The sequence below is a fragment of the Otolemur garnettii genome, unplaced genomic scaffold, assembly GCF_000181295.1.
Source record: "Otolemur garnettii isolate 467f Iridium unplaced genomic scaffold, OtoGar3 scaffold00029, whole genome shotgun sequence".
Lineage (NCBI taxonomy): Eukaryota > Metazoa > Chordata > Mammalia > Primates > Galagidae > Otolemur > Otolemur garnettii.
Window position 1 is genome coordinate 18,241,331 of NW_003852424.1, and position 15,461 is coordinate 18,256,791.

The 15,461-nt window shown below is 39.1% G+C and overlaps 1 protein-coding gene across 5 annotated transcripts in view; it reads right to left on the minus strand.

The window, feature by feature from the left end:
• Window positions 1–15,461, minus strand: part of SLC17A2 (solute carrier family 17 member 2) — a 26,628-nt gene that overhangs the window by 6,200 nt on the left and 4,967 nt on the right. For 3 of the 5 annotated variants that reach the window (XR_002773142.1, XR_002773141.1, XM_023512568.1), the window contains exons 3-13: window positions 14,767–14,875; window positions 13,017–13,228; window positions 10,499–10,732; window positions 10,326–10,413; window positions 8,349–8,435; window positions 6,689–6,807; window positions 6,406–6,567; window positions 5,502–5,634; window positions 5,264–5,411; window positions 3,875–3,965; window positions 2,566–2,724 (exon numbers count right to left, since the gene is read on the minus strand). Coding sequence is in view for 3 of the 5 variants with exons in the window: in XM_023512568.1 (XP_023368336.1) it covers window positions 2,590–2,724; window positions 3,875–3,965; window positions 5,264–5,411; window positions 5,502–5,634; window positions 6,406–6,567; window positions 6,689–6,807; window positions 8,349–8,435; window positions 10,326–10,413; window positions 10,499–10,732; window positions 13,017–13,228; window positions 14,767–14,794 (1,437 nt within the window). In the remaining 2 variants the exon portion in view is untranslated. Of the gene's footprint in view, window positions 1–2,343; window positions 2,725–3,839; window positions 3,966–5,263; window positions 5,412–5,501; window positions 5,635–6,405; window positions 6,568–6,688; window positions 6,808–8,348; window positions 8,436–10,325; window positions 10,414–10,498; window positions 10,733–13,016; window positions 13,229–14,766; window positions 14,876–15,461 lie in introns of those variants that run through there. The other 2 variants (XM_023512567.1, XM_012804581.2) reach the window with 2 other exon arrangements.

The window sequence follows — 15,461 nt, forward strand, 5'->3', positions numbered from 1 at the left end:
CCGGGAACCCTTCTTAAACACCCCCATCCAGTCATGGTTCCCACTTCCATCAAAGGAAATCACTAGCTTGATTTTTTTTTTTTTTTGAGACATAGTCTCACTTGATCAACACTTCATGGAGAGCCATGGCATCTTAGCTCACAGCAACCTCAAACCCTTGGGCTCAAGTGATCCTCTTGTTTCAGCCTCTCAAGTAGCTGAAATGACAGGTGCCCATCACAACTCCTGGCTATTTTTTGGAAACAGGGCCTCACTCTTGGTCAGACGGGTCTCAAACCCGTGAGCTCAGGCTATCCACCTGTCTTGGTCTCCCAAGTGCTAGGATTACAGGTGTGAGCCACCGTGCCCAGCCCACTAGCTTGATTTTTAACAGGGAAGATTAGTTTTGTATGTTTTTAAAAACTCTATGTAAACCTTAGGAGAATGTATCCTTTGTCTTGTTTCACTTGACATTGTGTTCATGAAATCCATCTGTGGTGTTGTGCAGTGGGGTCTGTTAATTCTCACTGTCATAAAAATAAATCATAATTTTATTTACTAATTTTTCTTTACTTAGCAAACAATTTAGTTGTTTCCTGTTTCAACCATTATAGATCATGCTCCTGGGAACACTGATCTATATGTTTTTATGAATATATATGTGCATTTCTAAATGAAATGTCTAAGTCATTGGAATTGTACATTTAGCTTTAGGAGATATTGTCAGCAACATTCCAAAGTTCTAATTTGCACTCACATTTATAGTATATGAAAGTCCCAGTTGCCCTACACTTTTGCTAACATTTTCTGTTTTCCATCTTCTTTCATTCTGTTAAGTATATGGTATATCTCGTTATGGTTTTGATTTTCATTTCTGTAATGACTAATGAAGTTGCATATCTTTTTATTTGTTGTTGGGCCCTTTAAAATTTCACTTAAAATTATGAAGCTTCTATTCAAGTCATTAGTTCATTTTTCTATTGGGTTGTCTGTCCTTGTGTGTGGGGGGTTATCTTTTGTCTATATGTAATTTGCCTAACCATCGCTTCCCCCCCCCGCCCCCCCCACCTTCTTTTAATTTTCTACAAACTCCCCTTCCTCTCTGTATTGTCAATATCCAGAAGGCAAGGCCACTGTTCTCATCTCAGTATCACACTCAGGGTCTGATACTCTGTTTCCCTGAAAACAGCTGCTCAAGTATACTTGTTGATTTGCATTAGGAGATTTTCTTTACTTGCTAAATTAGCCCAAGGTCAAGGTTCTTGTCATAGTACTTCATTAGGATTTTAAATACAGTAGAAACTTCTCTAGAAAACTGGCAAAACCAGAATCAGCTCTATGTGTGGAGACAACAGAGGATGTGTTTTAAGTGGAAGGAGCTAGAATAAATTCCTGCTAGGGTTGATGGTGCCTATTTGAGTATCTTGGGAAAGTAAGGAAAGTATGAAGAAGGTCACCTTTTTCTTATGCTCAAAATGAACATAAGTGATGACTTGTATGTGGTGACTTTTAGGCCCTGTTTTGTCTTGTTATACCTTCAGTATTTTTCTCCCTCATATAAATTGTCATTTCACTTGAAAGTGCCTCTGTCATCTCCCTTAAATTTTCATCATATAGTGTTGCTTTAAACTATATTTCTATAGTTCACTCTGGAAGTGTCCCCATTGCTTCCCCTCACCTCCATTCTTCTCACAGTAAAAACTTTCCAAGTCTATCTTCACTGTCCTTGATTTCTAGATAACCTCATTCTTTTAATCTCTTTTTGGTCATTTTCCCATTGTTAATCTCCTGCAAAGGCTAGGATAAGTAAATATCAGTTTTATTTTATGGGAATAACCTAATCTAAATAATTTAAAAATTGTCTATTTAATTTTAGCATGTAATTTTAATAGAATTTAACCACATAAATAAACATCCTTGTTCACAATGTATAAAAAAACAATAAAAATGTTGATTCTCTGGATTACAGCTTTAAAATTCTATTATAACTCCCAACCTATCTTCTCTGTATTCAACAATCACCCCATGAAGGGATTTATCAGTGATTATTTTCACATAGATTTTTATTCAGCTTTAATTAAGTTTCCAAAGAGGAAAATTTTAAGGCAATAGGAATTGACTTTTCAAGTTTGTCCAGCAATTGTTAACCCTGACTGCATGTTAGAAAACCCTATGGAATATCTAAAAATTAGTGGTCTCTGGGCTCTACTCCAGACCAATTCATTTGGGATCTCTGGAGCAGATCTCAGTCATCAGTATATTTTAGAGCAGGCATCCTCAAACTACGGCCTGCGGGCCACATGCAGCCCACCTAAGACATTTATCCAGCCCACTGGGTGTTTTTGCCACCGCTACCTGTCCTGCTTAGCAGCCAACTCGTCCCAGGGCCTGCAGTCCGGCCCTCCAACAGTCTGAGGGACAGTGAACTGGCCCCCTTTTTAAAAAGTTTGAGGACCCCCTGTTTTAGAGGCTGCACAGGAAACTCTAATGCAGAACCAGAGTTAAGAACTGCTGAGTCTTTGCTCAAAAATATAAAGAAAGAATGGTATAAGTAAAAAATATTGAAAAGTTAACACTCAGTACTACATTTAAGTTTGGAACTCTAGATCCTCAGAAGCGAGTGACAGTCCTCTCTTTGGCCCAGTCCTGGATTTCTGCTTGTCCAAATGTGAGGTAAAAGACCAGGCCAAACATATTGACAGCAGCAGACAGGAAAAAGACATTTCTCCATCCGGATTCAGAATCCTGGGTACAAAAGAAACACAGAATAATTATCAATCTCACAGGCTCCTTATCCACCAGTTCTAGATGTCTCTATGTTGTGTGTTGGGCAATGTCGTTCACAAAGAATATGGGGAATTATATTCAAAAGCCATTTAGCACCTTAAGTCATCAAAGAACGTTTATGAAACTGTTGGAAAGAAGACAACTCTGAAATGCATATTGTGTTCTGAGCTGGGATGACTATTTCTTTAGACAAACATAATTACACTAATGTTTTTCTGGAAAGTTGGATGGCAACATTCACAAAAATGTAGTATTACTCACTTAAAATTATGCTTATATGGCATCCATAAGATCTCATGTTTGTCTTGTCTGTGTTTCATTTTGGTTTTGGCTTTTGACATTAATTACAACAACCCATCTCACTGCAACATGAACTCTATTTGCTCTGCCTATGTGACCCTCCTCACTGAGCACTAGTAAGTTATAGCTCACTTCCAGCATTATAATCACAGTGGAGTCCTAGGAATGTGGTCAAAAATTAACCTAGAAACTAGATCACATAGAGACGTTAAAAACAAAACAAAACTTCTCTGTGTACATGGACTCTCATCAGTCCTTCCATCTCAGCCTGGTTCAGTCTTCCTCACCATCTCACACTTCCACACCTTTGTGAGCAGGCCTCATAGCCCACATTCCTTAAGGCCATTCTTTTTTCACCCAATTAACTGTTCTTCAACCTTTGGACACTTTGTGTTTCCTTTTGTGATTTTTTTCTTAAACATTGAAGTAAGTCTGAATAGATTTTTCATGATCTTCCTCTCCTACCCCTCTATTTTCATCTCTTGCTATTCCTTGACATGTATAATTCACTCTGGTCATAATGAACAACTGTTTCATGTTCTTCTACCTCTAGGAAGTTAAATATGCCATCTTCTGAACCTGAACAGCTCATTTTTATCAGTCTAACATCTATCGATCTTGAGAAATTCAGTTTTTATATTCTTCCCCTGAGCAACCTACCAGAGTCTGACTTAGAGGCGCCTATGAATACAGCAATTGTGCTGACATCAATGCTTGTTTCCACCATGAGACTTTGAGAAAACAGTGTGTAATTCCAGTACCTAAAGCAATACCTGCCATTTGCAGATGTTCAATAAACTGGCCCAACCTGACTGATAAGGAATCCAGTGGCAGTAGAGGAGACTATTCCTGCGAGAAGTCCAAAGCCTCTTGAAATTCCCATGAGGAAACTTGCATATCTGTAGAAAGATGATTTTACAAATGATTTTATATAGAAAGCCACATACAGCTTCCGTAGCAACTCAACTTTGATGCAGCTCAGCTCTAACAACCTAATTCCCCTAAAGACTTTCAGTACAATCTCTGTTTGGCAACTCTGAAATTATCCATCCACTGAGTCATTAACCAGGGAAAAGTGTAGTCTCCCTGGGAGCTGAGTTTCTTCACTCAGCTGCTCAGCACGGAAGACAGTCTGTGCAATGGGCAGGACACAGACTCCAAAACCACACTGCCTGGGACTAAGCTATCTGGGCCCTTGTATAATCATAGTCATATCACTTAATCTCCTCAGGCCTCAATCTCCTCCCCTGTAAAATGGGGATAAATGAGAAGACCTATATACTGTTTTTTTTTTTTTTTGAGACAGTCTCACTATGTTGTCCTTGGTAGAGTGCCATGGCATCACAGCTCACAGTAACCTTAAACTCTTGGGCTTAAGCGATTCTCTTGCCTCAGCCTTGCAAGTAGCTGGGAGTACAGGCACCAGCCACAACACACGGCTCTGTTTTTTGTTGCAGTTGTCATTGTTGTTTTAGCTGGCCCAGGCCGAATTTGAACTTGCCAGCCTTGGTGTATGTGGCCAGTGCCCTACCCACTAAGCTACAGGCACTGCCAAAGCCTACCTATTGTTATTGTGAGGATCTAGTGTGTTGATAAATGACAAGTCTTCAGCACAGGGATTGGACCCTGAAAACTTTTCTAAAACACATGTGTGTGGGTCTTTTCCTAGAGTACATGGTCCAATCTCTGGCAAAAAGATTGGAAAGTCTTTTTTTTTTTTTTTGAGACAGAGCCTCAAGCTATCCCCCTGGGTAGAGTGCCGTGGCATTACAGCTCACAGCAACCTCCAACTCCTGGGCTCAAGGGAGTCTCCTGCCTCCGCCTCCCAAGTAGCTGGGACCACAGGCGCCCGCCACAACGCCCGGCTATTTTTTGGTTGCAGCCGTCATTGTTGTTTGGCGGGTGCGGGCTGGGGATTCGAACCCGCCACCTTAGGTGTACGTGGCTGGCGCCTTAGCCGGTTGAGCTATAGGCGCCGAGCCGAAAGTCTTTTATCTAAATGATTACTAGGCAAGATTGTGGACTGTTGTTATAAAAACGCCATATTAGGTCTAGGTCATAGCCACACAATGACAGATCTAGTTATTTGTCATTCTGCCATCAGCTAGCATGCATCTACAACATGAAAGAGTTGTGTGGTGGTGACTGAGGTCTGACACCTCTAAAGAGGGGGGCAGGGAATAGGTAAAGCTCTTACCTGGGGGCGACATCTAAGGTGTTGATGATGAACCCTGAGTCACACAGGTTGCTGGTCCCAGGAATAAGTATCAGCAAAATAATGGTTGTCATGTAACTGGAAACCACAAAGGGCAGGGCCATAGCACACAGTGATGGAAGGAGGAGCCCTGGGCAATGAGGATACGCTGTCAGGATCCTTCTCAGACCAAATGCATGGAAAAGGGATTGGTTAACCAAACCCACACGCCTATCCTTACCTAGGGATGAAAAGAGTTTTCGCACTGTGATCAATCTGAGAAGATTCTTGGACAGAAGGAAATCTGCCAACTGACCTCCTAGAATCGTACAGCTTGAGGCAGCAATAAAAGGCAAGGAAGACAGAACCCCACTCTGAAAAAAGGAAATTTTACAGAGTAGTTACAGAGAAGAGGTGCATATAGCACCAAACCTTATCAGTTACATCAACCAGTAGCCAACCCACCACTCCCTGAAATTCTGAGTTGTTTGGGGGAAATTAGCATCCATTTTCACACTACAAGAACAGTGTCTCAGGTAAGAGGGCCAGCAGCTGCATCATATTGGGCTCCAGATAAAAGCAATATTAATTTCTAAAAGAAACTTTAGAGCCAGCTGGTATGGTGATATAGTGCAGTGTTTAATAGCATATATGCTGCAACAGCTCTTAGAGTAGCAGTTCTCAACCACTACTGTATTAAAGGGCTGTGGCATTAGGAAGGTTGAGAACTACTGTCTTAGAGTATAACCTGGGGCAAGTTATCTCACCTCTACATGTCCCATTTGCACATTTTTGAAATAGGAATCATTACAACTTCTCAACATCATTGTAAAGACTAAATGAATGGTTCTTTGCAAAGTCAGAATGTCACAGGTAGTATAGAACTACAGTAGAACCTCTATAAATTGACCACCCCAGGGACTGTAACAAACTGGTCAACATATGGAGGTGGTCAACATGAGGAAGTAGACTGATTGTACTGATACATACATGCAGTGCATATGTAGTAAAATTAGGTCAACTTAAGGAGGTAGTCAGTGTAGGGAAGTGGTCAGCTATAGAGGTTGTCAACTTTAGAGGTTCTACTGTATTGCTCCTCATGGCCATTATTATCATTTTCATAGAAGTATAGGAAGTATACTCACATCTCTGATATTAACATGGAGCACAGTACTGATGTACGTTGGTAGGTATGTTATGATTATGGTGCATAACCAGAAATGGCTGAAAAAACCCAAGAAAATGGCCCAAAGTGGAAGGCATCTGACCATAGCCTTTATGGGGACAGATCGTCTAGGAGAACTGGACTGAAAGGAAATAGTTAATCAATATGAATATTAGAACAGGCCAGAGGGTGCCTCCCCAGGAGACCCATACCCTTTGCTGGAGGGCTCTGTGTGGTCCACAGGCACAAGAGGTGCACAGTACCTGTTGAGCCAGTGAGGATACGATGTGCTCCTTTTCTCTGACACTTATGCAAGGGTGATGCATGGGGTCATCATAAATCACTGTGAACCATAGGAGACAGCAGAAACAGCCAGTGCTACCTGGAAGTGGGGATGAAATTGGTTTTCAGGTATACCTGTGTATTGGGGGAAGGGAATTGCCTCTGAAGTGGCATGTCTCCCCTACCACATACTTATCGATTCATGGTTATTCTACCATAAGGACCTAAATTTCCCCATTTCTTTCTTTCAATCCTTCTACAACCCTCCTTCTTCCCTTAAAACTTTCCAGATACTACTGCTCAAATATAAAGTCACTATTTTTCAGTGTCAGAGCCCCTTGGAGACAACATGACATTGTGTAGCTGATTAATTACTCTAAAGCCTCCCATCATTATAGTGTTATATGTTTTCAACAGCACTTCTTAATGCACATATTGTTGTCTTATTTTGGAAAATCTGAATAGCCAGGACTAAAGAAGAAGTATAGTCATACATACACGAAACAACCTTCCATGAAATCAGTGTGGCAAGGAAAAATTTTCAACAATATTTACAAGAGACAGTATTATTTATATTCAAACCAAACATCTAATATGAATTTCCAGGAGAAATATTTCTTGACAATACCTGGTTAACATATACAAACCAAAATGATCTGGGATTAGCATCAGTAATGAGAAAGCCATCCAAGTCAGAACCATATTTAATATATCATTTGGCTACAATAACAAGCAAATCTGTAGAAACTTGTCTCATTATAGGGACTTGAAGAAGAAGATTCTATGTTATTTAAAGAAGATTCTATATTAAAAGATTGTGGGGACTAATGTTCTTTAAGTTCCCTCTAATTACTGGATTTATCCACACTTTTATTTTAAAGTCAAGCCCTTTAATGACACTAAAATGATAAAAATATTATAAATTCCTTGCTTCAAGCATTTCACTAGTCTAGTGTGGGATAAGGGAAAATAAAAGATCAAACATCAGTATAACCTAGAGAAGTAATAGTTCAAGGATTCACAGAGGACAGAATGGCTGAATTGGATGTGATAACTCCTGGAAGGTTCCATGGAAAAGGGGACATCTGGACTGAGCTTTGCAAGATGCACTTGGTAGAGACTAAGTTAAGGACATTTGGGGCAAAAATAATAAGTATAATAAAATATAACGATATATTAAAAACTTATTTCACCATCTTTGACATCTTTTTTGGCCAGGGGCTGGGTTTGAACCCACCACCTCTGGCATATGGGGCTGGTACCCTACTCCTTTGAGCCATAGGTGCCACCCCCCATCTTTGACATCTTAACTACATAAGTGACTAAACCGGCATTTCAAATATATATTCTACAGAACATGCTTGACGCAGAAAGGCAAGGCTGCACTCCTGATTTCCCAGAAGTCGACGCTGTGTGTGTATAGTCATCTCTTCTTCCCTACACATGTGGCTTCCCAGAACCACCAGGAAAGTGTTAAATCAAGTTGTGTTACTAGATTAAGAAAGATTTCAATTCTCGACATTTTTCATCTTCCACTTAACAAAGGCCATTTTCTCTTATATGGGAAGAATGTGGGTGATATAGGCATCAAGTGAATTCTTGGAAAATTGAGATATTTGGATTTAAAAGAAAGTAATTTACCAAAGATGTAGAAGATAAAAGGCCAGCCCAATGCCTGTGAGATTAATCCTCCCACACAGAGGATGATGAAGGATCCAAATGCTACCCCTGTGGGGAAGAGAGAGAAAAACACTTATAAAAATGGGAAAGGCTTAAAACTTCATGGCCTCCCTGAACATTGCCCCAATAATGATGTGGCAGACTTAAAATTACTGGATGATAAGAATATTTACTTCCACTAACAAATTTTCCCCAATAAAGTCATGTGATATAATTAAATAAATATCCTTGACTTCATCACTATATAGTTCATCCACATAACTCTTGAATGGCTCCTCAGTACCAATGTGACCAAACCTAAATCCCTTAATCTATCACAGAGACTCTCTGCAATCACAGCCCACCAGTATTTCTTTATGGCTACAAATACATTTTTGCATGATGCAATATGAGCCTAGGAGCAGAAAAGGAAAGACAAAAGTCAGTAAGATAGAGTCTCTGCCCTCAAGGAGCTTTTGGTCCAATTGGAGAGAGAAAAATGTGAACGAAATTCACTATCGCAACTGAAATTCTTTGTAGACATTGGAGTCTACATTAAAAAAAAACATAATTTATAGAGACCCACAGGATGAAATACATTTTACAGGGTAATATAACACAGACACACAAATGTACACAAATACTTGTACATACAACCATGCGCACGTGCTTCAATCAAAACTTTCATGAATCAATATTTAATTTTATCATGTGGAATGTACTCCAATATTTTCTATTCTATCTATTCTAATCACAATTATAAGATTTAGGAATTGTTTATATGAGCTAAGTACTAGGTTAGGTGGAATTTTGGCAAGAGGAATGGGGCAGAGAACGTTCCAGGAAAATGAGCCCGTGGGAGCAGAGCCAGAGGGAAGTGAAGTACAGATGTGTGTGGGGAGAAGCACACATAAGGTGCAACTAGAGACTTGCTTGCACTTGCTTGGAGGCTGGGGCCAGATGACTGAGCACCTTTATTTCCATGTAGTAAGGAGGTCAGTCTTTACTCTGTAAACATAAAGGAACACATTGAAGATTCTCAAGCAAGTAAGCAAAAGTACCCTATCTGTTCTTTAGAAAGATAACTTGGTTTTGATGGGAAGAAAACTTTGGAAGAAACCAAGATAGAGAAGAGAGGCCAGTACAAAGTATTTGGAAATAGAGGTGGTAGCAACTGCGATGGAAGGAAGCAAGAGAGCAGGAGAGTTTTGAAGTCAAAGTTCACCGGATGGAGCCGTGTATTAGTCCTGATAGGGAGAAGCTTGATGGAACCTCAGTTCCGTTTTTCAAGGATGTATTCTCAGCACTCCAGTCTGGGAAGACAGCAGTGGTAAGGCTGTGGTGGCCTTACACATCACACCATGTGGAGGATCACACACCAGAGAGAGGCCGTCCGGCAGGGTGGTTGGGGCCAAACTGCTTGGGCCTAACTCTCAGTTCCACCACCTCCTGGCTATTAGAATTTGGACAATTTACTTAATCTCTACATTCATTAACTCCTCTCTCCGAATAATAAGAATTTAAAATAGTACTTAAATGAGAGGATCCTTGTGACAATTAATTAACTCAGAATAGTAAAGAGTTCCAGATAATACAGACATTTCCAGTCTGATTTTTTTCCTTAACATTTTGTGTTCTACAAGGTTTAATTCTCACATCAACATCTTTGCTAAAATGATGTTTATAAAGTTTATTTGACCTGCTTACATTAATAAAATTCTTAAATTTTAAACTTTTTCCTGCAAGGATTTCCTGACTACCCTAGCTCACCCATTGTCTCTCCTGCTTTTGAGCCTCAGCGTCTTTACAGCACAGACGTAACTTTCCTATTTGTTGTATAACTGTCTTATACTGAATTTTCCAGTTTTTCCCTTTCTTCAAAACTATCTCGTTCATAGAAGGAATTACACAGTAGTATGGAACAGATAACAAAGCTGAGACTCACACATACATCCTTACCTGATCCTGCAATGGTGGTGAGCTTGCTTCGTTCAAGTGGAGGAGCCCATTTTGCCCAAATTGTAAACTGACCTGTCCAAGCCATTCCCTGAAATGAAAATTATTAAGTTCTTTGTTCTTTTTTAGAATTTATGAATCTGGAGCCCACTCAGAATGAGAAAGTATCTGGATACCTGCGCCATGCCCTGGACTGTACGAATCACAATGACCAAAGTCACTCCAAAGTCAGCAGCCAATGGTGTAAAGAGGGTGAGAAGGGAAGAGATCAGCAAACCAGCACCAAGCATATGTTTTGCTCCAAATATCCCTGCTAAATATCCACTTGGGATGAGAGTCAATATTATCCCATAGTTGATGGAGCTAAAGATGATACCTTGAATCTCTGGGCTCCATTGATACACAGAGACCTAGAAATAAAAAAGGAAGAAGAAGAAGAAAAGAAAACTTTGCTGAGAAATCTCTTTATGAAAATCTGCTTTACAGTTAGAGTTGCTTAGGTTTGGTGAGACCCTACGATAAAATATCTATTTGTTTTTCTCTATTTTTTAACCTACCTTAAACATTCCATCTTTTCCAAATAAATGACCAATTACATCCCTAATTTGATTCTCCCAGAGGAAGAGAAAAAATAAAACCCAGAATGTGAAGAAAAAAAGAGAGAAATAAAATAATTATATAAATGAAATAATAGGAAGAAGTAAATGGAAAAAGGCATTGAGAAACATTTCATCTGTGAGAGTTTCCTCTACTTGTTTCTAGTACTTTCTGGTAAAAGTAGAGAATAATACTGACTTATATCAAAGAATAGGGAAAACATAAATTTTCTGAACTCTTTTTAAAATCAGCCCCTAATTAAAAAGAAAAATCAAGTTTGAGAATTATGGTCTGTCCTAGCAAAACTGACTTCCTAAAGCACATAGTACAAATGAATAAGATCATGTTCTTCTTCTGCTATAACTCAATAAACAATTGAGTTTTGGAAATAACTACCTAAAATACATAAATTAAATAACTTTTAGGTATCATGCTATAATGCTGCAAGCTATTTGGCATCATGCTATAAGTTAACGTAGAGAGCCAAAGAATAGAAATATTCTTTGAAATTTTTATCCACTTAACACTATAAATAATGCAAGGCATATGATTCATGTGATAATGAAAATTAGAAAATGAACATAAATAATATAGGGACTTTGAGGCGCGAAGAATGAATGTAAATAAAATAGGGACTTAGAGAAGCATGAAGAACAATTTGGGAAGATGCCAGGAAGAAGGCAATTTCTCAATGAACCTTTGAAGAACAGTTATGATTTGTGTAAAGAGAAAAAGAAAAAATCATTCTTATTGGAGAAAACAACAACAAATGAGCTTGGAATATTTGGAATGATACCAGATGATATGGATATCTGGAATGATACCAGAAACTAATGAGAACTCTGGCTTGTTCAGAGTAAAGACTTTCCCTGGGCCATTAGTAGCACATAGGAGTGTGTTGAGAAGTAGGACTGGATTCTAGAGGAGCACAGCATGTTTGGCAACTTGAAGGTGTCCTGGATTCTGGATCTTAGGAGGAGTAGAATGGATGATGGAAGAAAAAATGAAGGTAATAATTTTTTGTATTTATTCCTTATAAATAAGCTGGGTCCAATATAATAAGATCATGAATTATGAATTATAGGGATAACATTAGAAATGTACAGTAAGTGGTAGTTTAAAGGATAATTTTTTAAATAGGGTACAGTCATGATTTTCAAATATGAAATAAACATGTGACAAAGATTTTATTTAAATCATTAATTAATGAAAGAATCAGTAAGACATTATAACTGGTTCAAAGGCAAATTTAAAGAACTACACATAAACACCATGTAAGCAGAAAGCAATGCTAAAATAGACTTTAAATAGTTGACAAAACTGGCTGATTCAATTGGGTGCTGAGTAATGAAGACTCCCAGTTGATTTTCCACTGGGCAAAACTTATTTGCATAGTTATGGACAAGAACCATTTGCCTTTCTATTCATTATATATAGAATTTACAGGGTTATAAAATAGCTCAAAAACAATAAAATATGCAGAGACCTGACTAGAATTGGGTAACCTAGAAGAATGTGCCTAGACAATACCTAGTTTTTCATAGAAGACATCCCATAATCTATGCTATTTTTAAATTTTTCACATTCTCCCCTAGCATTTCCCCACCTGGGAATCACAGTAATCTCAATGAAAGATTATTTTCATCAGAGGTAAGCAACGTCTTAAAGAAAAATAATTCCAGTCATTTTTAGTTTGTTATTGAAAAGTTGGCTCAGCGCCTGTGGCTCAAGTGGCTAAGGTGCCAGCCACATACACCTAAGGTGGTGGGTTCAAATCCAGCCCAGGCCTGCCAAACAACAATGACGGCTGCAACCAAAAAGTAGCTGGGCACTGTGGTGGGTGCCTTTGGTCCCAGCTACTTGGAAGGCGGAGGCAGAAGACTTGCTTGAGCCCAGGAGGTGGAGGTTGCTATGAGCTGCGATGCCATAGCACTCTACCCAGGGGGACAGCTTGAGTCTCTGTCTCAAAAAAAAAAAAAAGAAAAGAAAAGAAAAGAAAATTCACAGTTCTATATTCTACAGAATCAAGATCCAAGCCTTCCTTTCAAGTTGAGTTTCTCTCTCTTAACAAAGAGACTTGCTTTCTGTCACACTTACTTTTCTATTAAATTCTACTGTGGATCTGCTGAGGTTATTGAGGGCGTCTGCAAGAGGCCCATCAGTGGAGGCATTTGAGAGACCATGCTGTTGGGTGCCGTTCACCATGGCAATGATTGCAATGCTAAGACTCACACGCTGGGTTATCATAGTGAAGTTTGAGAAGTGCATGATGAGAGCCAGTCCATAGCGTAATGAACAGAAATCTGGACCTAGAAAACACAGAAGCATGCAAGCGTGAGCACCCTAACTGAAACCCTTTTTTCTTCATTTCTCCCACTGCTAAATGTGGAAGAACTTTGGGTGATATCATGCAGTCTCACTGTCTTTTTCCACTAAAATAGCCAGGACTACAAATTTCCCTTGTCAAATTCTTTGGTTGGCTTTAAGACAGTGAAAATGGAATCCTTTTTTTTTTTTTTTTTTGAGACAGAGCCTCAAGCTGTCCCCCTGGGTAGAGTGCCGTGGCATTACAGCTCACAGCAACCTCCAACTCCTGGGCTCTAGCGAGTCTCCTGCCTCTGCCTTCCAAGTAGCTGGGACCACAGGCGCCCGCCACAACACCCGGCTATTTTTGGGTTGCAGCTGTCATTGTTGTTTGGCGGCCCGGGCTGGGGATTCGAACCCGCCACCTTAGGTGTACGTGGCTGGAGCCTTAGCCAGTTGAGCTATAGGCGCTGAGCCCATGAAAATGGAATCTTATAATCAAGTAAAGCAAATATGGTCTTCTTTCAGGGTGTGGGAAGTAGATGATAGAGAAAAATGTAAATATATTCACGTTGTATTGCTCCAAAGTAGAGTGAATAGGGAAGAAGGTGGCAGAGCCAGTCACAAAACCCAAGTCTCTCGGCTGCAAGTCAGTGCTCTCAACTGTTAAACACACTTATGTATCACAAAGTTACAGTTTATAGACAGAGAGCCACCTTTTAAATAAGCTTTTGCACATCTAAGGATTCACTTTTAAAATAACTGATAGTACTTTAAATGAGTGCTTTCACAAACTCCTTAGAATAACATCTACTTTTTGCTCTGTCAGTGGGGCCTGCCTTCACACATATCCAATATATTTTCTTAAAAAAATTAATATGTTGAATCATTTTGTACTAAGTTTGTAGGTGATATGGCACTAGAGGAGTATTCAATATATTTCAAAGGCAACACCTTCTTTTTCTAAAGTATCCACAAAGTGGAACTTGGAGTAGACCAGTATTGAAAGAGTTCCTGTGTGGATGATGGATTAGATTGCATAGCTGAAGAACAAGGACTAAACAAAGAGATAACCCATGAATAAATGGATAAAAACATAATGAAACAAATAATTTTTAATGGCCAAATAAGCTCATAGATAGAATTGGTTGCCTGCAAAAAATAAATATTTCCACATTACTGGGAAAGCTCAGGAGAAACAGGCAATCACTTGGCAAGAATATTAATAGCAGAGACTTATACATAGGTCGGGGGTTTGCTTAACATGACTTTTTGAAAACTTATTTCACTCCTTAGATAAAAAAAATTGATCAATCATTTGAATAAATTTCTGATAGATAACACTGTAAGGCTCCCTAAGGCAAAAGCAACAGTTGACAAGATCAGGGGGTGGAGCTGGCTCTGATGTTAAACTGGGAGAATCTCTATAAGGGAGCAGCAGGATAGAGAATGGAGGAAAGGAGGGCAGGGATGGGTAAAGAACAGCGGGGATAAGCTTCCACTCTTCTATAACATACTCTGCAAATGAGAGCACTGGCTTTACCTTTCTTTGTGGTAGGCTTCTCATCCATTTAGCTTCTCCAGGAAATGGTACCACACTTTGCAGTGGAGTTTTCTATGCCCCGAACCTCTTTTAATGCACAGTCTTTTGTCTATGGGGAGAAAATAATCCAAAACATGAAATACAAATGATTTTTTCTTGCTAATGTTGCCTCCCCTCAGGATCAGTAAAAATCTTGACCCAACACAGCTCTATAATTTATATTTTACAGTACACTGCTATTACACTTTGGAGGACTGATTGCAATTCCCAGCAGTGTGACTTAGAGCTAGTCATTTAAGTTCTCTAATCATCCGTTTCCTCATGTGTTCAATAACAATAAGGCTCTTTTCTGAGTAGTTCTGTAAGAATGAAATGAGAAAAATTACAAGTGCTTTATCAAACCATAGAGAACCATGCAAAGGTATGGAGTATTATTGCTTATAGCAGATCATAAGACAGGACACTTAAATTAAGCTCAAGAACTGAAATGGAAGGTTCCAGAGCAGTCTTTTCTTTCATTCTGAGTGTGTTTCTGGTCCTCTGTACAACAAGAACAATGTTCATGTGTCTTATTCAATCATGAAGAATGACATTGCATAACTCATATGTATTACATGTAAAGATTCAAAATGTTTATTCTCATCTCTGCTACACACAATTTGGACACTATTAGTTGACAAAGTCTTTTTTTTTTT